Genomic DNA, 26,879 nt, shown 5'->3' on the forward strand with positions numbered 1-26,879 from the left:
AGCTAGTGAGGGGACTTGACTGGGGCTTTGTATTGGGGGTCCTCAATACCACTCCCAGCATTGATGACTTCTTAGAAGGACTCACAGTACTTAGAAAGCTGTTATACTCACAGTTACAGTTTATTACAGTGGAAGAATATAGATTAAAACCAGCTAAGGGAAAAAGCAGATGAGTGAAGTCCAGGAGAAACCATGCATAAGATTCTAGGTGTGCCTTCCCAGTGGAGTCACATGAAGACACACTTAATTCTCCCAGCAAAACATGTCATATATTTGTCAACCAGGGAGGCTTCCTGAACCTTGGTGTCCATGGTTTTTGTTGAGAGTCAGTCACATAAGCATGCAATGCTCATGTGACTGACCTTAACTACTTAGTCTCCAGCCCCCATAGGTCAGGCTGGTACAATGTGGCCCTAAGTCTCAGGCATACAAAACAGTCTCCTCAGGCAAAATATTCCATGAATTTAGGGGTCACCTCCCAGGAGCTTGTCAAGGATTAATTCTCCTTTCATTGAATATACAGGGTTTGAGCAACCCTAGCCTGCTGAATTACCCTTTTACTGCATCAGTTTTTGTTTTTGTTTTTTTTTAAGGTTAAGGAAATTATGTTTTATTCCTGCTTTATTATAAGGTTTTTTTAAATGTGGGAGAATATACATAACATAAAATTTACCATTTTAACCATTTTTAAGTGTATGGTTCAGTGTTACTGAGTATATTCACATTGCACATTGTTGTGCAATGCATCTCTAGAACTTTCATCATCTGAAATTAAAAATTTAATGTACCTGTTAAACAGTTACTCTCCATTCCAGTCTCCCCCAGCCCCAGGTTATCACTATTCAACTTTCTGTCTCTTTGAATTTGACTCTTGCAGGTAACTCTTTTTTTTTAATATTTTATTTATTTATTTATTTATTTTAGTTGCGCCAGGTGTTAGTTGCAGCACGTGGGATCTTTAGTTGCAGCGTGCAGGATCTTTAGTTACAGTGTGCGGACTTCTTAGTTGCAGCATGCATGTGGGATCTAGTTCACTGACCAGGATCAAACCTGGGCCCCTTGCATTGGGAGCACAGAGTCTTACCCACTGGACCACCAGGGAAGTCCCCAAGGTAACTCTTCTAAGTGGAATTATACAGTATTTGTCCTTCTGTGGTTGGCTTATTTCACTTAGCATAAAGTCTTCAAGATTCATCCATGTTGTAGCATGTATTAGAATTTCATTCCTTTTTTAACACTGATACTGTATAGGCTTCAACTAAAAAAAAAATTATTAATAGTTTTTTAAAAATCTTGTATTTAACAAGATCTATATAATCGAAGCTCTGTGCTAATCTTCAGAATGAACAAGAAGTGGCTTGAATGTTCATTTGGGGGGTATAGCTTTTCTGACAAAATTATATAAGCAGAATACAGTGTTCTTCACCAGTTTCATCTCACTGAGCCGGGTCAGGAAAAGCGATGCTTTCGTGGAAATATCCCTTGGTTTCTTCAGTTTTCCTAAGAGAAGATTTTAATTCATTCTTTTTTGAAACATCTGTTGTATCATCTTTGAGAATTCCCCACATTTGCTATCTGGTCTAAGTATGCCAGACATTAATTTGTAGAAATGACTTTGCATATGATTAAATCAGTTCTCCAGCATTTTTTCAGCAACTTGTTCAAATCCTGCATTTTTGGAGAAGTTTGTAGTTTCAGTTTACATTCGTCTTGCTTATATATGGTCAGGTATTTGCAGCATCCAAAAATGAGAGAGTGACATAAACAGGTTCCCAGAAGTAGACTCTAGTATTTAGAGGGGGAGTTTGAATGGGGACTGGGCAGCTCATTAGTGAATATTTTGTGTATGACAGCTTTTGCTTCTCTTCACAGTCTCATGATTATAGGGTCATAGTTAATGTGTCTGGATAATGAGGACTCCGGTACTTTGTGGGAGTAGTGACTGTTTGCTCAATAATTTGTTTGAGAATTTAGCTCACTAACCCATTCAAGGCCCAAACTGAGTGCTTCTCACAGAAATCCCTGAAATGTGTTTCTTTAAGTTGTCATACTTTGAACTTTCAAAAGTTTAGCAGACTGACAGAGGCTTTTGGGTTTTGAGTTGTAAGCCTTTACAGTTCCCGTGTTTCTAATGCCTTATCTGCTTACATTGTGTTCAGAGTAATCCATCCTTAGTGTTTACAGGCCTAACGTACATGCAAGTATAAAAATAGATTGCCAATAAAAAAAAAAAGAATAAATTGCCAGCCTATGGGCACCAGGTCTGTGTCAGGCAGGGTCATCACAAGAAGCAATCACTCGTAGCTTGAGAAGTCTATAAATCAGAAATCAATGGATTTTTTTTCCCCACACCCTCATGAAACAGTGGTGCTTAATGTTCAAATATGTTATAATGTGGAGATGATTACCAAGAAAGCATCAACATGGGTGAATTGGGGATTACTAATTTTAAAACAAGGAAAGTCCTCCCCCTTCCTTCTCCAGCACCTAGGGGTTATGGAGAAATGGATGCAGCTGTGAAGTGAAAGGGAGGAGCTGTCATCCTTAATATTCCTAAATAACTCAGGAGCTGGAGTCAGCATAGAGCTTGAGTCCCATTCTTTTGGAGCACTGCAGCACATCATCCCTTTCTGATGGGGCAAGGGGGTGGGGAGCACACTGAGTGTGGATACTGGGTTCAGGAACATCACCTGAGAGGTAGTGTAATGTAGTGGTTAGTAGCACTGACTTGGGCAGGCTACCTTGGTTTGAGTCCTGACTCCTTTATTTACTAGGTTTGAGACATTGGACAAGTTTCTTAAACTATCTGACTTAGTTTTCTCATTTGTACAATGGAGATAATATTAGTACCTCTTCATAAAGGTCAATGCATTAATATATCTGATGTATTTAGAATGAAACCTGGCACATAGTGAGTGCTGTGTCAGTGTGTGTTGTTATCATTATCTTTATTGTTAACTTCAATTCTCAGGGGAGCTTTCTCTGACATTTCGAAATAGGTTAAGTTTCAGCTTTATAAGATTTAATGGCATCATTTACCACAGTGATAATAATAAGTACCATTTACTAGGTTTATTTGTTTGATTATTGTATTAATGATACTGTCTACATAAGCTAGAGTAAGAACCATGTTTGTTTTTGCTCACATTGCTCACAAGGCCTGATAAGTGTTCAAGAAATACTTATTGAATGAATAAGTATTTTTACAATTATAAAATAACTCAAAAAGATGTCATTGGGCTTCCCTGGTGGCGCAGTGGTTAAGAATCCGCCTGCCAACCCAGGGGACATGGGTTCGCTTCCTGGCCTGGGAAGATCCCACATGCCACGGAGCAACTAAGCCTGTGAACCACAACTACTGAGCCTGCACTCTAGAGCCAGAGAGCCACAGTACTGAGCCCGCATGCCACAACTACTGAAGCCTGTGCATCTAGAGCCCGTGCTCCACAACAAGAGAAGCCACGACAATGAGAAGCCCACGCACCGCAACGAAGAGTAGCCCCCGCTCGCCACAACTAGAGAAAGCCCACACGTGGCAACGAAGACCCAACACAGCCAAAAATAAAAACAAATAAATAAATTTATTTTTTAAAAAAATATGTCATTTTACCTCTAAAGTTAGCAATTGTTTGAAAAAACAATGCTATCATACATAGGCAGAGAGGTAAGGAAATAGATGCTATCAGGTACTACAGTTGGGAGCCATCTGTGGTAGACCCTATCTTGAAGGCAATTTGACCAAAAGAATTAAGTCTCTGCTTTTGGCTCTATGTCTAGGCATTTATCAAAATGACATAGAGGCATATTAAAAGGTTGATATAGAAAGATGTTCATCGTAGCACTTATATTGCATGGAATCAGAGTAAGCAAAATGTCTAAAAGTAAAGGCTTGGTTAATTATACTTTATCCATCATTAAAAAGTCATGTATAGAACCGTGGTTCTCAAATGAAGATTCCTACATGATGGTCACTCAACGCTGGATAAAAATAGATGCCTAAGCCCAACCTCTTGGTCAGTGAATCAGAGTCAGAATCTTTAGAGTTGAGCTAAGAAACAGGCCCTGTTTTTTCTAACAAGAACCTTAGGTGATTTCCGTGTACAGCTTGATTTGGGAATCACTGTTGCAGTGTTTCTCCAGTTGTGCATTGGCTCGCAGTCAGCTGAGCTAAAGGTTCTACTCATCTCTTAAAGCCAACTGAAATGCCATGTATTAAAATCTGTGGGAACCCTGGAAAACAAGAAAAGAGGACTTTGGGAGAACAACCAAAAACACAACAATCTGGAAGAAGGGAAGAAGATGGGATCAGACTGACTATTCAGAAAGCTAATTACTGCTGACCACCTTGCACAAGCCAAGGAAAAATCTTCTCCCTGCCCCTACCCCCTGCAAAAATTAGTAGATGAATTTCCCCCAAAAGAACAAAAGATTCTTCCAAAAATTGGAGCAGCAAGGCCTGGTTTGGAGGTGGGAGTCGGGGTTGCTGGTACTATCTCCTGGGCACAGAGCATCTACCTTAGCGCTTACCTCCAGGCAGCGTTTTGAAGGGATAGCTCATTGAGAGTGAGTGAACTCATTTATAGTTTTAGTCACCATAGACGTTCCTGAGATCCCAGGAGCAGAGGCCAGGCAAGTGAGAGAGTTAAGGAACAAACAGGCCTCAGGCATTGCAGCACACAGAATTGATGGTCATGATGTTCACTCTCCGACTTCACTAGGTACCTCTTGGGAGCCTAGTGAAGTACAGAATACGCCATGACCTCTCATATCTCCCTTGGTAAGCTAAACTGTCTGTCGGTTCCTGCCCCTATACTTCCAAGAGAGACCTAGCTGTTGGTTTTTCCCTACCATTTTTTTGTACCCAGAGCAACATCTGCTGCCTTCAAAGCCAGTAGCCCCCGGCTGATTTTCTTGGAGTGGAGCGGGGCACGGTTTTACAAAGTTTACCACCTAATAACACACACTCGCATATGCACATACTCTTACTTCATTCACAGGCCCATAGTTTTACTCTTTGATTTTATTGTAAATTGGATATTATTCAGCCTTCTTCACTTAAGACTTCTTTAGTGAGCTAGGCAAAAGATTGTAGCAGGCTTTCTGGGTCAGTTTTCAGTAATGTATGATTATAATTAAAGACGATGCGTACTTGTTGAAGGAGGTGTAGCCAGTGAATATTCCACATGCGTTGTTGACAGCCCACCCCCCTTCTCTGAACTGCTTCTATGCTTCATGAAATCCTGTTCGCGAATGGGTAGGAGTGGCAACTGCTCTTGTCAGGTTGGCCAGGAGGTAGTGGGGCAGAGGAGGCACAGTGCTAAAGTTTAGGTGACAGGTAGAACAGGTGGGTAGCATATTTCAAATTAAAGAATTCATGAGAACTCAGTTGAGTTTGTTCATTCAGTAGGTAATCATTCATTACTTGTGCAATATTTATCAGATGCCTTCTGTGTGTCATGCTTGTTAAAGGTATTGAAAACACAGTGCTGGTCAAGGTTTCTACTCTCCAATAGTCTGCATTCAGTGCTTAGGGAAGGATTACAGAGCAAGAAGATGCCTGGCTCACAACTGTTGAGCCCCTGGGCAGTGTATTTGTGTAAAGATCCTCAAATCCTAAAAAACATTTAGAAATCTAAATCTGGGATTTGGGCTTCAGCAGCTGGGAAAATGGTGATGCCATTTATTGAGATATTAATTAGGAAAATATTGGGAAATATGTATCTGCTAACCAGATTGACGGAGGTAGACAAAAACATAATCTAGTAAAACAGCACCATGAGAAGAGTTCCAGAACCACTGATGAAGTTAGTTTTAAAGGTGAAAGAGAAGGTGAGGGGCTAGTGACAGAAATTGAGCAGTAGCAGTAGGAATGCAAGGTGGGTCAACAGTGAGAAATCTGTAAATGTAACTTATGATGTAAAAAAGAAAAAAGAAGATCAAATGTATAGTTGAGTAAATACTTGATAAAATCCAACATTCTTTAATTAAGAAACATAGAAAACATTTTTTAAAAAATAAATAAATTTATTTATTTATTTATTTTTGGCTGCATTGGGTCTTCATTGCTGTGCGCAGGCTTCTCATTGTGGTGGCTTCTCTTGTTGCGGAGCACGGGCTGTAGGCACGTGGGCTTCAGTAGTTGTGGCTTGTGGGCTCTAGAGCGCAGGCTCAGTCGTTGTGGCACACGGGCTTAGTTGCTCCGCGGCATGGGGCATTCTCCTGGACCAGGGATCGAACCCGTGTCCCCTCCACTGGCAGGCGGACTCCTAACCACTGCACCACCAGGGAAGCCCAGAAAACATTTTTAACGTAGTTAAGAAAATTTATTAGGAACAGGTAGCTAATATCATACTTAATTCGTTAAACATTGGAAGCTTTGCCATAAAAATTAGGAATCAGAAAACAATTTTGAAAAATAAGGATAACGAGGAGGGATTTACCTTCCCAAATATAAAAACATATTCAGCTACTGGAATTTTAAATGATGCAGTATTAATTGTAAAATAGATAAATATGCAGTGAATCAGAATATGAACTATAGAAATATATGAAAAAGTAAGGAAATTTTTGTGCTTTTGCAAAGGGACCATAATACTCAACCAAAACCATATCAATTTTTAAATTCCTTTGCATTTCTCAGGGAAATGGTCTCTTTCCTTCTTTGAGTATTTTCTCAAATGAATGCTGTGACCTCATATTGGAGGGTTTAGTCCTATTACCAATGCCCTGAAATTCAAGTCATCTTGATATCTGTTAAGCCCTTTTCAGAGTTTCTAAAATATTTAGCTTTATGAACAAAAATAGATTACTCACATTCTCAATTCCTGTCACTGATTCACCATCTTATCTGGAACAATTATTACCACTTTCAGTACTCACCATCTTCATTCCTAAAAATGGAAGTCAGAATGGAGGGGCTATTAATAAGATATATACAGTAGCTTCAAAATCTCATTCCCAGGAGCAAATATTTCACAGTAATAAAAAAGACCTCTCTTCCCTTCCTGAGAACCAGCAAAGATATAAGAATTAATTTATGTATTATGTAGCTGTATCCATGTATATCATGTAATTATATCTACACTTATTAACTAACTTATTACTACATTAAAAATGTTTATTTAAAGCTTATCCACTATGCATAGAGAAAATACATCTTAGTCTGAATGTTTCATCTTTTATTACAAGCTTTAGAAGTGTAGCAGTAGTATAAACCAGAAGCTTTGTAAAACCTAGTATTTTGGAAACCAGTGACCAGAGGTGAGGTCTTAGAATTGAACTAGGCCTGCAGGTTCCTCTACATAGAGATGTGCAGAACATATGGGAGTCAAAAGTGACTTGTAGGATTTGGACTTCAGCAGGTGAGGAGATGGTAATGCCATTTATTGATATACTAATTTGGATATTAATTGTCAGGGTATGTACCTGATAACTGATCTGTAGGGGTGGATGAGAGCATCACCTGGTAAGGCAGTAATATGAGGAGAATTCTAGGACCACTGATAAATTATAATTTTAAAAGTCAAAAAAAAGATGATGAACCCCAGCAAAGGAAACTGAGAAAATAACAGGGCAGTATCATGGAATCCAAGGAAAGATACAGAGTTTCGAGTAAGGCAGAGAACAGCTCTGCAAGCCACTGAGAAGCCAAAAGAAAAGAACCGAGGAGTGTCAGATGAGGTTGTTGACATGGAGGTTATTGGTGACCTTGGTCAGAGCAGTTCCAGTGGACAGTGGAGTAGTATGTGTTTTTGCATGGTTCTCTGAAATATGGTATCAGCCTGCCTTTAGCTCACTTACCAAGGTGGAGCTGTATTTTCGGCATCTAGGACAGATTCTTCATTATTAGGCCCTGCTACTCCTTAAGTCCTGGAAAATTCCATCAGGAGAATGAGGCTGTGTGAATTTAAAGACAGCTAAAAATGTTAACATCACTCACTTTGAGATAGAATTTCAGTTTTTCTATTTACTGTATACTTCTTTGAATGGGCTGTAAAGCATGAATCATCATGTCAAATCATGTTCATTGACAGGAAAACCACTTTTAAAATGTGATTGAATAATACTGCTAGTCAACACATAGGGGATATTTTGAATGAATGGAATGCCATTGTAATTGTAATTAATTTTTTTCCCACGTTTATGCCTTTTTATTTTTATTTTTTGATGGAATAAAATGTTCTCAGCTTATCCTTTTCTATCTAATGCATTTTTTAACATCTTTATTGGAGTATAATTGCTTTCCAATGGTGTGTTAGTTTCTACTTTATAACAAAGTGAATCAGCTATACATATACATATATCCCCATATCTCCTCCCTCTTGCATCTCCCTCCCATCCTCCCTATCCCACCCCTCTAGGCGATCACAAAGCATCAAGCTGATCTCCCTGTGCTATGCAGCTGCTTCCCACTAGCTATCTATTTTACATTTGGTAGTGTATATATGTCCATGCCACTCTCTCACTTTGTCCCAGCTTACCCTTCCCACTCCCCGTGTCCTCAAGTCCATTCTTTACATCTGTGCTACTCCTAGGTTCCTTCATAACCTTTTTTTTTTTTTTTTTTAGATCAGGCTATCATTAATGTCATTTTGTGTGTCCAGTTTTTATCCTCTATATTATGATTGTGCAAAAATGTTCATAGATGTTTTGCATCATTCCTTTTATCAATCTTTTGATACTGATCTATGTGTCTATCCAACTGTTTATTTGATACCTCCTTTTGGATGTTTGTGGGTTTTTTAAAATAAATAAATTTATTTATTTATTTTTGGCTGTATTGGGTGTTCGTTGCTGCGCGTGGGCTTTCTCTAGTTGTGGCGAGTGGGAGCTACTCTTCGTTGTGGTGCGCGGGCTTCTCACTGCGGTGGCTTCTCTTGTTGCGGAGCACAGGCTCTAGGCGCATGGGCTTCAGTGGTTGTGGCACGTGGGCTCAGTACTTGTGGCACGTGGGCTCTAGAACGCAGGCTCAGTAGTGTGGTGCACGGGCTTAGTTGCTTCGTGGCATGTGGGATCTTCTCAGACCAGGGCTCGAACCCGTGTCCCCTGCATTGGCAGGCGGATTCTTAACCACTGTGCCACCAGGGAAGTCCTTTTGGATGTTTTAAAGGCACCTCAACATAACATGGCATAAACCAAACCCTTTCTCAGTGGCCAAGTCAGAATCTCTAAACTATTCCTCCCACCTCCCATATCTAATCTTTCGTCTTCTGCCTCTTAACTTGGTTTTCAAATCTATTGTCCTTTTAACATCCCTGCACTATCCAAGGCGGGTTACCAATATATCTTAGCTCAATTATTACATTCTGTCTCCTAACTGGATTCTTACTTCTGACTTAGATCTCTTCAAACTATTATCAGAATGATGATTCTAAAGTCAGTTTCTTACTTACAACCATAGAATACTTTCTTCTTATCTCTATAATAAAGCCCAAACTTTTTTACACGATCTACAAGATCTTCATGATCTGGCCCTTGCCTGCCTTTTCAGACACATCATGTACATTCTTCACTCCTTATGAGCCCCTCCTTATGTTCTTCCATTCAGCCATACTGAACAACTTCCATTTTCTCAAACATAGCATGTTCTCTATTTTCTGGGCCTTCAAACGGGACACTTTTCCTGCCTCTCACTAACTTCTATGTGTCCCTTGGTTCTCAGCTTACATAGAAACTAGTGGGGTGAGAGGCAGGTAACTTTCCCTGACTCATCTCAGTCTAGGTGAGATGCCCCTGCCTCGTGTTCCTGTAACACCATGTTCTTTCTCTGTTGTAGCACTTACTATGTTTGATTGAAATTATTTGTTTTATTGTTTCTCTGTCCTCCTAGACTGTAAGCTCTGTGATGACACAGACTATCTGCCTTTGTCACCCTTCTCTTTCCAGGATTCAGCCAGCACTTCACAATGCTTAATACATGTTTGTTGAAAGTATAGATGGCAGGTGACACTTTACATTTGACTTAGGGAACTAAGTTACATGAAACAGTGAATCTCTCTGAAGGCACATATTTTATACTCTTACCCAGGAAACCTGATTAAAATGACTTTGAAAGTCTACTGAAATGTTTTCCACTTTTCAAATTACCTTAAATGGTTTTGCAAAGTCATACAAGGCTTTATAGAAAGGCATGCTTGTCTATAGGTTGGGAGGTTTTTATGTGTAAGTTGCATAGACTGTTCATGTTATGCCGTTAAAATCAGTGATTCCTGAGTCCATTGCTTTTTAAAGGAAATTGAACAAATCATCACTCCTAATCTATACGTTTGCTCTTTCTCTTATGATATTTATCTTGATGGAGAACAAATCTATCCTGGCTCTCAAGATAGAAAGCTGGGAATTATTCTAGCCTCTCTTTTCACTCTCATTCCTCAAAAGCAATTCATCACCAATTGCTGCCTGTTATCTTCTAACAGATCTGCCCTCTCTTCCTCTCTTTTTTAATTCCTGAGGCCTCTGGTCTAGACTCTGGTCTAGACTCCTTTGCCCCTTGCCACCTTTTAATCTATCTGAAAAATGGTCTTTATAAAATACGAGTTTGGCCCATGTCTGTTTTCTGATTTAGGCCCTTCACAAAGTAAACTCCCAAGCTCTTTGTATGGTACACAAAGACCATCGTGCTTTTGCCCCTGCATTATTCTTCAGTTTAATCTTTCTTCCATAGTTCCCGTCTTAAAGGTCACAAGCCAGTAATAACTGAATCCTTATAGTTGGCTAAAATCACCATACTGTTTCAAGTCACTGTGCCTTTGTGTAGAATGCCTTCACCCCTTTCGGGAAGCAGATCCTACTTCCTTTGCATTCCTCACCCCAAAAGTAGAATTAATCATTATCCCCATATCTGGAACATTTACTTATATTGTATTATAGTTTATTAATTAATGGACTTACATAGTGTACTATTAAACTTTAAACTTCTTGAAGTCAAGAATGCCAGTTTTATTTCTCTTTTTTTTTCGGAATGCTTCACACAGTGTGTATTAGTTTCCTAGGGCTGCCTAGCAAAGTACCACAAACTGGGTGGCTTAAAACAACAGAAATTTCTTGTCCCACAATTCTGGAGGCTAGAAGTCCTAAATGAAGATGTTGGCAGGACCATGTTCCTTTTGAAACCTGCAGGGAATCCTTCCTTCCTCTTACTAGCTTCTTTCTGGTGGTTTGCTGGCAATCTTTGGTGTTCCTTGGCTTGCAGCTGCATAATTCCAATCTCTGCGTTCATTGTCACATGGCTTTCTCCCTGTGTATCTGTCATCTTTTAAGGACACCAGTCGTGTTGGGTTAGGGGCCTACCCTACCTCTGTATGACCTCATCCAAACTTAACTGACTACATCTGCAATGACCCTATTTCCAAATAAGGTAATTCTGAGGTAGTGGGACTTAGGACTAAAATATGTCTTTTTGGAAGGATACAGTTTACTCCATAACACAGTGTTTAGCATATAGCAGGTATTCAGTAGATTTTACTGAATTGAAATGTAAATGAAATACATGTTGTATATTCATGGTATGGAATTAAAATATTTTTTACTGTGATTTTTTAAATTATTAATAATGTGGACAAAGTATCTTTAGAATTTGTCTGTTTCCAAAAATTACATAATAATTACATGGTAGTTGTGACATTTGAAAATTAATAAATACACTATCTTAAAGTAAAAGCAAATATTCTCTGAATTCTTTATTTGTAAGCCCATTTTTAATGTCTACTAATTTATATAATTTACATATAAATTTTGTTTGAAACAATAGATGTATTTTAAATTTTAGAAAGCACATTCTAGGCCTCAATAGCAATAAATACCCTTTCCATATCCTTTACTGTGTTTTTTTTAAGTAGTATCTCCTTTCTACACATTAATGTTGGAACTGTTTTCTTCAGACTTTTTTGTTTTTGATAAAATCTCCGTTGTTTAAGTAGTTTTCCATATTTAACATATATAATAAATTGTATCCTTTAATGGGAATATGGAGAAATTAAGTTTATATGATATACTTCTTAGATTCTGAGAGTTCTAATTGGTGGGAAAATAAAATAGGAAGTTTATGTCATTCTCAATAAGAAAAAACAGAGTAACCTTATTTCTGTTTTTTTAAAAGAGCTGTTGCTTTTCATGTTCTGTTTTATTTTTGTTGTTGTTTCTAGGTTTTTAAATCACTGGTCTGTTAGTTGAGACATCATCAGTGCTTTTTAGACCATACCCAAGTTTCCTTTGCATTGAAAGTTACTCAGGGAACTCCTGAAAGACGGTAGCAATGTTGAGTGTGTTTAAGTTTAATAGATCCCTTCTCCATCCCTGCTAAAGCTAGTTATATTCCATTAGCAATTGATATGGTAAAATTTATCAGAATTTTTTATGGCTCGTGCTTTTTGCATCCTAAGGAACATTTGCCTACCCCAAGGTTACAAAGATATTCTCCTGTGATTTCTTCTCAGAATTTTTTAGTTTCAGATTTAGGTCTGTGATCCATTTTGAGTTAATTTTTACGTGTAGTGTAACTAAAGGTTGTTTTTTTTTTTTTTTTTAATGGATATCCTATTGATCCAACACTGTTTGTCGGAAAGATTTACCTTTACAGTTTTGTCAAAAATCAATTGACCAAATATGTGTGGGTCTATTTTTGGCTACTTCCTCTGTTCCATTGATATATGTGTCTATTCTTTTGTCTGTACCCCACGATCTTGATTACTGTAGCTGGAAATTATTGTCCACGATCTTGATTACTGTAGCTGGAAATTATTATAAGTCTTGAAATCAGGTAGAGTGAGTCCTCCTACTTTATTCTTACTTTAGAATTTTGCTTTAGTTATTCTATAAGTTCTTTATATTTCCATATAAATTTTAGAATCGACTTGTCAATTTCTACTAAAAAAGCCTGCTCGAATTTTGATTGGAATTGCATTGAATATATAGATCAATTTGGGAATAATACCAACCTAACAATATTGAATCTTCCCAGTCTACAAATATGGTATATATCTCTGTGTATTTAGGTCATGTTTAATTTCTCTCAGCAGTGTTTTGTAGTTTTCAGTATAGAAATCTTGGATTTGTTCCTAAGTATTTAATACATTTGGCACTACTTTGAATATAGTTTTTTAAACTTTAATTTTCTAATATTTTGTTGCTGGTATATGATTTTTAAAATATTAATCTTGTATCCTATTACTTTGCTAAATTTATTTATGAGTTCTAGCTGTTGTTTTGTGAATTCTCTGGAATTTTCTACATAAACAACCATATCATCTACGAATAGACAAGTTTTACTTCTTCTGTTCTAATTTTTCTTCCTTTTCATTTATTGTATTATTTCAGTAGCTATGACATCTAGTACAATGTTGAATAAAAATGATGCAAGGGAGCACGTTCTTGCCTTATTCCTGATCTTGGGAGGAAACAATTCAGTCTTTATATTAAGTATGATGTTGGCTGTAGACTTTTTGTAGATGTACTTTATCAGTTTGAGGAAGTTCCTACTATTATTAGTTTGCTAAGAGTTTTTATCATAAATAGATTTAAAATTTTGTCAAATATTTTGTCTTCATCTATTGAAATTGATCATAGCCCCCCCCCAGTGGATGGTTAATATGTTGAATTATATTGATTAGTTTTTGGTTTTTGTTTTTATAAATTTTTATTGGAGTATGATTAGTTTTTGAATAAACAGCCAACCTTGCATTCCTGGGATAAGTCTGCATTCCTGGGATTGGTCATGATGTATTACCCATTTTATATATTGTTGGATTCAGCTTGCTAATGTTTTTAAAGGATTTTGCATCAAATTAGGAATATTGATCTATAATTTTCTTTATTGTAATATCTTTGTCTGGTTTTGGTATTAAGGGTTATGCTGGCCTCCTCAAACAAGTTGGGTAGTGCTCCCTCTTCCTCCTAGTTTTTGAAAATATTTGCATAATTTTGGTATTATTTCTTCCTTGATGAGTGATAAAATTTACCAGTGAAATCTTTTTTTTGGAAAAGATTTTTTTTAATTCAATTTATTTTATAGATAAATGGCTACTCAGATTTTCTGTTTCTTGTTGTGTCATTTTGTTATGCCTCAGTAATTAAGATTTAGTGGTATTAAAACAACAGCAACAACAAATCCTTTAAAAGGTTCAGAACCTCATAAAGAGAGAGCCTATAAGAACTGTGGGGCAAATTGTTGTAACTGAAGTCAGGTGAAAGCCAACTAGATATTCATGGTGTTTGACTGGTAGCTCACTGTCAGGCTTTGGAAAAGCGACATAATTTTTTTATACTTTTTTTTTCTAAAAAATAGTTTTTCTCAAACTTTTGAAAGAAAAATATTTTCATGAACCTTCTTTATACCTAGTGCTGGCTTTAAGTCATTTTTATCATGATGTTATTTAAATATGTTTATACATAAAATATATGCTTATACTTCTAATAGACCTGTAAATCAAAACAGACATACAAATTCAACTAAAGTAAAACTGCAAAACCATAAGTTCAAATTAACAACATTAATATGATAAGAGAACCAGACTTGAGACAATATCTTTCTACTATTATAATGCTGGAGGCAGTATAGTATGTTAATTAACAGTGTGAGCTCTGGAGTTAAGACTGAAGTTCAAATTTTGGCTCTACCATTACTTTGTCCAAGTAAAATGAGGATAATAAGTTACCTAATTTATTAGGATTGTTGATATAATTAGGATTATTGATATGTCAAGTCCTAGAGTAGTACCTGGCAATCAGTAATTGTTCAGTGAATGTTAGATATAATAATAGTTTTATGTTGTTCTGAAACCTAATAATTAATGTTAGGTTTAATGGTAGAAAGTCTGATTCTGTATTTAATGTTTCTGATTTTGACTTTAACAATATAAATACTAATGCATAGAATATCTGCCTAAGTTAACATACAATGTGGTGATGATAACTTTATAGCTTTGTTTGCTGATTTAGGATAATCAAATCTCATACTTAACCTACACTCTGCTAGGCAGGCCTCCTTGAGGTTCAATTTTTAATGACATGTCCCATGATAATTCTGTAAAGCTTAGTGTCTAATCCAATCATTGCCCATATAAAATGTGGGAAAATCCTATCTGAAGTTATTTTTCTATTCTTGAAAATGTAGAAGAAACATTATTTTTCAGCATAGAGCTTATCATCAGACTGCTGAAGGAAATTAGTAGATCCTGGAAACTACAGTTGATCCTTGAACAACTCCAAGTTAATCCGTGTATAATTTATAGTAGGCCCTCTGTATCCAGGGTTCAACCAACCACTGACTGTGTAGTAGTGTAGTATTTACTATTGAAAAATATCAGTGTTTAAGTACATCTGCGCAGTTCAAACCCACATTGTTCAAGGGTTAGCTGTACTTATTCTCAGCAGTTTGCAAGTACCTTGATTGTCTTATGGTTGATTCTGTTTTGTATTAAACTTTGAATATATTGCAGTATATTGATAGCTATTCCTTGTCAGCTTAGACTCAATCCATTTAAGTACCTTAAATATTAGCTAATTATGCTCTCATAGCTACCAGTTAACATTGGTTGCCTGGTTGAATTATATTAATAGTAATACTGGAAAAATATTTTCATTTTAGGGTACTCAAGAAAAGTTTAAGAGCCTCTTCATGAGATTGCTAGTAAGTTTCATAATGTAATAAAAGTGACTTATGATTACTACCTGTTGATTCTTTTTTTTTTTTTTTTTTTTTAGAAAGTCCACTTTTTTTTTTTTTTTTTTAAAGGATTTTCTTATTTATTTATTTATTTATTTATTTTTATTTTTGGCTGTGTTGGGTCTTCGGTTCGTGCGAGGGCTTTCTCCAGTTGCGGCAAGCGGGGGCCACTCTTCATCGCGGTGCGGGGACCGCTCTTCATCGCGGTGCGCGGGGCCTTTCTCTATCGCGGCCCCTCCCGTCGCGGGGCACAGGCTCCAGACGCGCAGGCTCAGCAATTGTGGCTCACGGGCCCAGCTGCTCCGTGGCATGTGGGATCTTCCCAGGCCAGGGCTCGAACCCGTGTCCCCTGCACTAGCAGGCAGATTCCCAACCACTGCGCCACCAGGGAAGCCCTACCTGTTGATTCTTAAAGGTTGGTGATTATTATAGAATTAAGTGGATAAGCTTTTAACAAAATTTAAAGTTTTATCCACTTTGCCTTTTATTTTAATTATAATTTTTTCTGGCTGCGGGTCTTCAGCAAAGTTACTATTTTACTACTGTATAGTAGCTTTTACCTGGACAGTAAGTACTTTTGACTTCCTCAGGCTTATACAATTTTGTGTTTTGATTCTGCCACATTTTTTACAGTTTGAACTGTTACAATGACTTCATTCAAATATTGTGCCATAATGTATATGATTTTTTTCTATGAGCATATATCATTTATTTCTTTTCTCGTTAGCCTATGACATTTAAAGAGGTGTTTTGCTTCACCATTCCATATGCCATTTTCATGATGTCAAATCATAATACTTTTCATTTGAAAATTATTAATGCAGAAGAGTAGTTTTGTATTTATATCTGCTAAAAAGAATACAGCATGAACAGGTTTCCCAACAAATTGGAAGTTGAGTGATGTCACTTTAGTTGATTATGGACACTAATATGAGTATAGATACAGAGGCAAAGGGGAACTAAAATTACAAGGTGATACTTAGATATAAGATTTAGATGATTCATAATATGCTTATATTAATTGTATTTTTATTATGATAAAAATGAAAACAATTATAAACATTATGCCATAAAATTGTAGACCTCCCAAGATTTATTTGTGGAATCCAGTCTGAGAAACCTAGAGTATAGTGCAAAGAAAATGAAGGATTCTGCTCTAAGGCTTCAAAAACCAGAGGTGAATGTATTATTTTTTGTGTATCAGTTAGTAGTTGAGTTCAGCTGTGTGTAATCAAATACTTCAACAACAGTGGCTTAAGCAAGATCAGGGGCTTATCTTTCCCTTAAGTAACAAGGAACCTGAGGCAGTTCAGAGCTGATGCAGTGGCTCCACGATGTCACCAAGCTCCTCTGGCTGTTCTCTCCCATCCTTAAGTCCTTATTTCATGCTCCTAAGATGGCCTCTGCAGGCCCAGCCATCATGTCCTTATTCCAGGCAGGAAGAAAGGGAAGGACAAAGGGAAAAAGGTGAAAACTGGGACAAGTCTGTGCTTCAAAGGGCTTTTGCAGAAGCCCCACCCAGTGACTTCCGTTTACTTATTATTGGCCAGAACGGTGTCATGAGATTTCCCATTTCAAAGGAAGCTGGGAAATATGTTTTAGGTGAGCATATTGCTGCCCCAATAGACTGGGACTCTGTAATGAATAAGAGAGAATGGATACTGGGTAGGCAAACAGCAGTCTCTGCCATACCAACTAAACAGATATGTTAAGAAAGCTCAAAAAACAAACATCAGGGAATTCCTTGGTGGACCAGTGGTTAGGACTCCGTGCTTTCACTGCCGAGGGCTCAGGTTCGGTTGCTGGTTGGGGAGCTAAGATCCCGCAAGCCGTGCGGCGCAGACAACACACAAACAAACAAACATCAACACCCCCCCCACCAGTCTTTCTGTTTTTCTGCATTTCTACTTTAAAGTTATATGAAAGGAATATAAATGAAGTAAGTTCCTAAATTGCTAGAGTACGAAGGAAACATAAAGATTATAGTCCTGTCATTTTAAGCTTAGAGATAATTAGTGGCTTGTCTGAGGCCACAGACAGGAGTTCCAGGACGAAAATTTGAAGTTCTTGACTCCCACACTAGTCCCTGTCCTTTTGATTTATTGCGCTGCTTCATAAAATCTGGTTGTTCATGTATTACTCTCCTACATACACAAGACAGCCGTGTTTTGGTTACACCACTGGGGAGAAAATCCTCTAATCCCTTGAATGATTACAATAAAAGTCATAGGAGGAAATTTCTTGTTTCTTATTTGAGGATCTTATATGTTTACTTTGTTAGTGTTGATGGTGCTGCCAGCATTTATAAATTCATTCATTCACTCTTCATTCATTTATTTAGCACCAACGATAGATTATAAGGTCTCAAGAGCAGGACCGTATCTTATTAACTTCTGTATCCCTAAGTAGGTCCTCATTGATGAATGAAAAATTATATCATAGTCCCTGTCCTCAGGTAATGCTCAGTCAAGTCTGGGAAATGGATAAGATGTCAGTTGATAACAGTACAGCAAAGGCCAAGTTTCTTGAGATAATGGAAGTACAGGAAGAAAATCTAAAATCTCTGAGACTGAAAGAGTTATCTAGAAAGACTTCAACAGGAGGTGGTCCCTGAGACTGAAAGAGTTATCTAGAAAGACTTCAACAGGAGGTGGTCCCGAGGTCAGTCTTGAAGGGGTTTTCCAGGTGAAGAAAGAGGAAGGCTACATATCAAGCCAAAGAATGAGTTTTTAGAGGCCCAGTGGAGGTGAGAAACTGTTTAGAGAGGAGACAGGAAATATGGGAAAAGGTCATAGTAGTAGTAGAAAATGAGGGTCGGGAGGTTGACTGTAGCCGTGGCCCTATCACAGAGGCCATATCACACATGTTACAGAACATGTTAAAGGATTTGAATTTACCAAACTCTACTGATGGTGTGCCATGGAGGTAGGGCAGAGGATGGAGGCTCATATGCGCCCTTTTGCATGGTCACATGGCATTGCAGTTGGACCTTGGCACCTTAGTGCAGAGCCCACTTCCAGCGAGGTACCTTTTGTCACCCACAGCTGCAGATGACCAGGGAACACACATCAAGATCCTTGTTCCTCTAGAAGAATGGTACAGATGAACTGGTTTGCAGGGCAGGAATAGAAACACAGATGTAGAAAACAAATGTATGGACACCAAGGGGGGAAAGTGGCGGGGGGTGGTGGTGGTGGTGTGATGAACTGGGAGATTGGGATTGACATATATACACTAATATGTATAAAATGGATAACTAATAACCTGCTGTATAAAAAATAAATAAAATTCAAAAATTCAAGAAAAAAAGATCCTTGTTCCTTCCTCCCTAGTTCTTCCCAGGATGTCCCTTTTGACAGAGCCTTATTAAACCTTTCTAATCACATGTGGACTCCACGTGCCTCTTTACTTTTTTTTTTCATCATGTTGTCCTCACTCTTACCCAGTCAAGGACCCATAACAAGTATTCTTTTTGACCTCTTCCCAGTAAGGAATGATTCATTCCTCTTTGGTAGTTGATTATATACCAGCTTGGGCGTATAGGAACCTCAGATGGTAAAATACACCAGATGCATGTTTTTACCTCTAAATTGTGAGATAAAGGCAATGTTTCAGGAATTTCAGACAGCAAGGAGGTGGGAAGCCTACTCCTAAGATTTGGTTAGGGTGCTGGCACCCGGCCTACCCATCCTTGCTTCTGGTCTACAGCCTGCCTGTGCCCCTGACCCCAGCAGGGGCCTCTAGTGGCTCCCCTCCCGGACTGTTTTCCCATCTCTGTTAAAGACTTTTCTTCCCCACTTCCCAGATATAGCCCCTCATTCTCTTCTTGGGCTCCCAGTAGTGTCATTTGTTTTCTGGTGCCCAGCAGAAAACCAGATTTCCCTTCTCTGACATCCATCCTAGAATGGATCTAAGCCTTTGGTGGCCCTGCCTCTAGTAATGAAGTTTATGGTAGCAGAAGGTGAAGTTAGAAGTTCATCCTCCTGGTTAATACAAATAATACACACATTTTATTATTACAGGGCTGACTGAACCTCTCTCTGTGTGACTTTGGAAGTAAAATGTACTATGAAAAAAGCTCACCTCTTTTTTATTGCTTGTTTTTTTTTTTTCTTTCACTTTTTTTTCTTATGTAGACATTATAACAATAAAGGAAATTAACAAAAAATTTCTCAAGTCCCACAGCCATAAACCATCGATTGTTTTTACTTTTTTTCCTGTATTCTCTTCCAGTCTCTGCCCATATGCAGTGATATTAACTGGATACAGTTTTGAAGTATATTTTTTTATTGCCACATGATCATAGTTTAAGGAAATTGAAGTGATTGAGATATGGGAATATCTTGGGTAATAATAGCTTCTTATTCTGATTATTTTCCTTTAGGAAAGACACTGCTGATCCTGTAACATGGAGGATTGCCTTCATACCTCATCTGAGAATCTATCCAAATTGGTCAGCTGGGCCCACAGCCATGGGACCATTTGCAGCCTCATTCCAAACCTGAAACATTTGCTTTCGGAAGGTTCCCATGGGAACCTGACAGCAATGTGGGGCTGTAGTGCGGGCCATGCTTATCACTGGCCACTGACAGCTACTTGCAGAGCTGGCTCCCAAGAAAGGGTCTGTTTCCAGGATAACAGAAGTTTTAACTCTGATAGTCCCAGTATAATTGGAGTGCCCTCTGAGACACAAACTAGCCCCGTTGAAAGATACCCTGGGAGACCAGTGAAAGCAAAGCTAGACTGTAATCGGACCAGAGACTCTTGTGACTTCTCTTATTGCAGTGAGCCCTCTGAACTGGATGAAGCTGTTGAAGAGTATGAAGATGAAAACACTCTGTTTGACATGGTTTGTGAGTCTTCTGTTACAGATGAGGATAGTGACTTTGAACCCCAAACCCAAAGGCCTCAAAGCATTGCTCGAAAAAGACCTGGAATAGTCCCATCTTCTCTCCATTCAAGCTCCCAGGCTCAGATGATTGATGAATGCAGCAGTGATGTGATCATTAAGAAAATCAAACAGGAGATTCCTGAAGATTATTATATTGTGGCGAATGCAGAGCTGACCGGAGGGGTAGATGGACCAGCCCTCTCGTTGACGCAGATGGCAAAACCTAAGCCTCAGACTCATGCTGGTCCCTCCTGTATAGGGTCTGCTAAGCTGATTCCGCATGTAACATCTGCCATCAGCACAGAGCTAGACCCACATGGTGTGTCTGCATCCCCCTCTGTGATGTCTAGACCAATCGTCCAGAAGACTGCTAGGGTATCTTTGGCTTCACCAAACAGAGGACCCACTGGTGCCCATGGCACCAACCAGCAGGTGGCCATACAGATGCCGGTGAGCACATCCCATCCTAACAAACAGATCAGCATCCCTTTGTCTGCCCTGCAGCTGCCTGGACAGGATGAGCAAGTTGCTTCTGAAGAGTTCCTGTCCCATCTGCCCAGCCAGGTCTCCTCCTGTGAGGTGGCCCTTTCTCCCTCAGTTAACACAGAGCCAGAAGTGAGCTCCAGTCAGCAGCAGCCCCCAGTTGCTCCGACCATAACCACTGAGGCCACGGCACAGTGCATACCAGGTATGGCACGTGAGGTGACAGAGTCCCTCATCCACGTACATCAGAGAATTCTGCGCCGTCAGCACTCCTAAAACCACTGGCTCAATTTGCTAGAATTTGGGCCTTTATTATTCTCAGAAAGATAGAAATAATGAAATATTATACATCCAGGTGATACAGTAAAGGAAAGTCATCTGAAGTAAGGCCATCTATCCGGTCGATGTACCTCAGGGCTGAGAGGACAGCTGTAGGATTGTGCTGTTGATATTGCATGGCTGTATTTAAGGTTTGTATCTGATCTTAAGCTGAATTTTTATAAGTAAAGTTATTTTTGAAAGTTTTTTTTAATGCTCTTGGTTACTGTTTGTTTTTGTTTTTTTTAAATTTATTTTATTGATTTATGGCTGTGTTGGGTCTTCGTTTCTGTGCGAGGGCTTTCTCTAGTTGTGGCAAGCGGGGGCCATTCTTCATCGCGGTGCGCGGGCCTCTCACTATCGCGGCCTCTCTTGTTGCGGAGCACAGGCTCCAGACGCGCAGGCTCAGTAATTGTGGCTCACGGGCCCAGTTGCTCCGCGGCATGTGGGATCTTCCCAGACCAGGGCTTGAACCCGTGTCCCCTGCATTGGCAGGCAGATTCTCAACCACTGTGCCACCAGGGAAGCCTTTGGTTACTGCTTTGAAGCCAAAATGATGTTGGTTTAGGAATACAATAAAAATAGACCTGATTTTTTTTCAATATTATTTATTTGAACCAATTTAGCACTTTATTCATTTTAGTTGGTGTGGCAGATTAAAACAAGTTTTTTTAAAAAGCAACAAATATATCTGGAAGAAGTATTTTATTTTTTCTCTCAAAATTTATAATAATCAGATAACTTGCATTTCTGGAATACATGGACCTAACTGGAATGGATTGAGAGGAGAAAGAAATTATTATATGAGGCCCCTATCTGTAATTCTAACATTCTAAATGTTCTGTAATTCTAACATTCAGTATTTATTTAATCTGGGCTATTATTAACCATCACTAGTATCTAATTTCAAAATATTTTCATCACCCCAGAAAGAAACCCCATACCCATTAGCAGTAATTCTTTCCCTCCTCCCAGCCCCAGTCAACCACTAATCTACTTTCTGTCTCTATGGATCTGCCTGTTGTGCACATTTCATATAAATAGACTCTTATTTTGTGGCCTTTTGTGATGGCCTTCTTGTACTTAAGCATAATTTTTTTAAGATTAATCTATGTGGTAGCGTCTATCAGTGTTATTTTCCTTTCTATTTCAGTGTATGGATAGACCACATTTTGTTTTTCCTTTATCAGCTGATGGATACTTAGGTTGTTTCCATTTTTTGGCTGTGGTAAATAATGCTGCTAATATCATTTATATACAAGTTTTTATGTGGACATATATTTTCATTTCACTTGGGCAGCTACCTAGAGGTGGAATCACTGGGTCATATGGTAACTCTATGTTTGAGGAACTGCCAAACAGTGTTCCAAAGCAGCTTCACCATTTTACAATCTCACCAACAATTTTAAAAGATTCCTATTTCACCGTATGCTCACCAACACTTGTTATTTTCCATTGAAAAAATTATCCTGCTGGGTGTGTGAAGTAGTAACTTGCTGTAGTTTTGATTTGTATTACCCTAATGACTATATATTTTTTAATGTGCTTATTGGCCATTTGTATATCTTTTGAGAAAAATCCATTCAGATCCTTTGCCCATTTTCTAGTTATGTTGTCGTTTTATTGGTGAGTTATAAGAGTTCTTTATAGATTCTGGTTGTAAGTCTTCTATTAAATACGATTTGTAAATATTCTCTCCCATTCCCTGGGCTGTCTCTCCTTCTTCCTTCCTTCCTTTCTAGTTTTAATTCAATCACTTAATCACAGCGTGGTCTTTGGCCAATAGTCACATCATTAGACACAATATTATCTTTATTAGGCTTGTGAAAGTCTTTGTACTAAGACTCTAACTCTTGATACATATCGGATATAAGTAGTACCTTTTCACTTAAATAGTTGTGAATTTGGTTTATTTATTTCTCCCCCTCCCCCCCCTTTTTTTTGTAAAATAGGAGACAGCCTGACAGAGTTTCTACATTCTCACTTAATTTATATTTGAGGGTAGAATTCAGAAATGTATTTTACAAAGTGGTCCAGTATAGCAAAACAGCTTAGTAAAACTGTTGTTTGTATTGTATATCCTTCTAATAATTTATCCCTGCAAAAGCAAGTTGAAAGATTTCCTTGCATCTGCCTAGTGGATATTAGTCTGCTAGTATGTGTATAGTAAATGAGACATTGAGGCTCAAACTAACTGTAATAGGAATTTCCTAAAGAATGATCCTGATGTTTTGATCCATTGTTCTGTGGAAGGATATTATATTGCTAAGATATTATTAGCTTTAGAGAAACACTATTTGGACTGGAAACATCAATGTGACAAATAAAAATCTGATTGATACTTTTCTTTTATGAGAGATATATAAAGTTAACTTATAATTTACCTTTGTTCTGTAGAGCCCGAACTAGGCTCTGTGCTCTAAAAGTTTTATTTATTTATTTGCATATTTATTTATATTAGAATAAATTTATTTTAAACATAGGTTTTTAAAAAAATTTAGAATCCAGCACATCCAAATGTATGTGAATGAATATGTACAAATGGACCTTAAGCACTTAATATGTAGAGCATACTTAGGACTAAGCAAAGAAGAAAGGTTCTGAAAAAACTAGCTAAAAGCAACATCAGGTACTTTTAAAATGGATGTTATGTAACCTTGAGTCTTTATCAAATCATTGTAGAAATACTGCATATCTTTGAATAATATTTTTAAAATAAATAATTTGACAAATGACTAGGCAGACAGAAACAAAGAGAAATTGTTCCATTTTGTTTAGTTTTACTGACGTCATTTAAATTCTATTTCCTGGCAGTTCCCTGGTGGTCCAGTGGTTAGGACTTGGTGCTTTCACTGCCGTGGCCCCGGGTTCAATCCCTGGTCAGGGACCTAAGATCCCACAAGATGCACAGTGTGGCAAAAACAAATCTGTTTCCCTATTGGAAAACTGTTCTTATTTCTGTTTAGAACTAAACTCACAAAGTTATAAAATGTTAACAATGTGTGGATAAAATTATTAATTTTCATGTCAGCCCTATTACAATGCTCAACTCAAATCTTAGCAAACAGTCATGAGTAAAAAGGACATACATTATTAGAAGAATTATTGACTATCTCGCAGTGGTTTAGATTCCATTGATTTTTGAGATTTTTATGTAAATTTGGAGCATTTGTCATAAATTTAAATTTTTATTGCATCATGAGTTGGGTTTCTATGTGTATATTTCTTAAATATACATACATACACACAGCTTCTTCTATGATTTTGTGCAAGAACCCCCACATGTTTATTTGAAGTATAGTTGATTTACAATGTTGTGCTAATCTCTGCTGTACAGCAAAGTGACTCAGTTACACACATGTATACATTCTTTTTTTATATTGTTTTCCATCATGCTTTATCACAGGATATTGAATATAGTTCCCTGTGCTATCCATTAGGACCTTGTTGTTTATGCATTCTGAATGTAATAGTTTGCATCTAGCAACCCCAAACTCCCAGTCCATCCCTTTCCCTCCCCGCTCCCCCTTGGTAACCACAGATCTGTTCTCTATGTCTATGAGTCTGTTTCTGTTTTGTAGATAGGTTCATTTGTGCCATATTTTAGGTTCCACATATAAGTGATATACGGTATTTGTCTTTCTCTTTCTGACTTACTTCACTTAGTATGATAATCTCTAGTTGCATCCATGTTGCTGTGAATGGCATTATTTCGTTCTTTTTTATGGCTGAGTAGTATTCCACTGTATTTATGTACCACGTCTTCTTTATCCATTCATCTGTCGATGGACATTTAGGTTGTTTCCATGTTTTGGCTATTGTGAATAGTGCTGCTATGCATGTAGGGGTGCATGTATCTTTTTGAATTATAGTTTTGTCTGGATATATTACCAGAAGTGGGATTGCTGGATCATATGGTCATTCTATTTTTAGTTTTCTGAGGAACCTCCGTACTGTTTTCCATAGTGGCTGTACGAACTTACATTCCCACCAACAGTGTAGGAGAACCCCTTTTATTAGTCACCTTTTTTTCCCAGAAGTCTTATTGTAGCAAGCAATCAACTTTTGCTTTTCACATTTGTAATATATGTGTTTTCTTTTGAAAATCTACATCTTTATCTTTTTCTAATAGATTCATATGTGTTCTTTATATATTAGAAATATTAACTCATAGTCTATCATATATATTGGAAATACATATCCATGTATATTGGAAATACATTTTCCCACTTTACCATTAATTTTTTTATTAATTAATTAATTTTTTATTATTATTTTTTTTTGGCTGCATTGGATCTTTATTTCTGCGCACGGGCTTTTTCTATAGTTGCAGCGAGCAGGGGCTACTCTTTTTTTTTTTTTTTTTTTAATTAATTTATTTATTTTTGGCTGTGTTGGGTCTTCATTTCTGTGCGAGGGCTCTCTCTAGTTGTGGCAAGCGGGGGCCACTCTTCATCGTGGTGCGCGCGCCACGCCTCTCACTATCGCGGCCTCTCTTGTTGCGGAGCACAGGCTCCAGATGCGCAGGCTCAGTAATTGTGGCTCACGGGCCCAGCTGCTCCGCGGCATTCCTCCCAGACCAGGGCTCGAACCTGTGTCCCTTGCATTGGCAGGCAGATTCTCAACCACTGCGCCACCAGGGAAGCCCGGGGCTACTCTTTGTTGCAGTGCGTGGGCTTCTCATTGCAGTGGCTTCTCTTGTTGCGGAGCACGGGCTCTAGAGTGCAGGCTCAGTAGTTGTGGTGCACGGACTTAGTTGCTCCACGGCCTATGGAATCTTCCCGGACCGGGGCTTGAACCCGTGTCCCCTGCATTGGCAGGTGGATTCTTAACCACTGTGCCACCAGGGGAGTCCACCATTAATTTCTATATAATTTTGTTGATGGGATTTTTTGAGGTATGGATTTTCTTAATTTTTATGAAGGCTGTTCTTTGAACCTCTACCTACCTATCTGTCTAGTTAGCTATCATCTTTTCTGCCTTTGGCATTTTGCTTACGAATTCCTGTCTTGAATCAAATAAATATTTTCCTATATTGTCTTCTGTTTTGTTTTTTGGTTTTCTTTTCCTCACCTCCCCTTCTGTCTCCTCTCTTTTTTTACCTTTAACTCTACAATCAGAGTATATTTTAGGGTGGAACCTCACTTCATTATTTTTATAGGTAGTCAAATGTTCCAACATCACTTATTGAATAATTCCCATTGTACACTGAATTGATTTATGTATCACATTTTTGTTTATAACTGGGTCTATTTCTAGATTTTCAGTTTTGGGGTTTTTTTAATCTCTTCATCTTTTTTCTTCTAATTTTTACTAGTTGATTATATTTTCTATAAAACAATGCATTCAGAGAAAAATGGTTGTAGTCTAAAGCATTTAATAGAATACTTTTTGAAACCTACTCATGTAAAATTGAGTTCAGTGAGGTTTTAAAAATTAAGTTGCATATTACTTCTAGTTATTTGGTCTGTGTTGACACAAATAAACAATGGTTTCTCTTGTCAGAAACAGAAGATCTGAGTTAAA

The 26,879-nt window shown here is 38.0% G+C and overlaps 1 protein-coding gene across 5 annotated transcripts in view; it reads left to right on the forward strand.

The window, feature by feature from the left end:
• KIAA1958 (KIAA1958 ortholog) overlaps nucleotides 1-26,879 on the forward strand; it is a 164,763-nt gene that overhangs the window by 64,187 nt on the left and 73,697 nt on the right. For 4 of the 5 annotated variants that reach the window (XM_007178200.2, XM_007178199.3, XM_057547954.1 and 1 more), the window contains exon 2: nucleotides 20,046-21,240. In XM_007178200.2, coding sequence (XP_007178262.1) covers nucleotides 20,070-21,240 — 1,171 coding nt within the window. In that variant the 5' untranslated portion in view covers nucleotides 20,046-20,069. Of the gene's footprint in view, nucleotides 1-15,607; nucleotides 15,626-20,045; nucleotides 21,241-26,879 lie in introns of those variants that run through there. The other variant, XM_057547953.1, reaches the window with a different exon arrangement.

Source organism: Balaenoptera acutorostrata, chromosome 6 (genome assembly GCF_949987535.1).
Source record: "Balaenoptera acutorostrata chromosome 6, mBalAcu1.1, whole genome shotgun sequence".
Classification (NCBI taxonomy): domain Eukaryota; kingdom Metazoa; phylum Chordata; class Mammalia; order Artiodactyla; family Balaenopteridae; genus Balaenoptera; species Balaenoptera acutorostrata.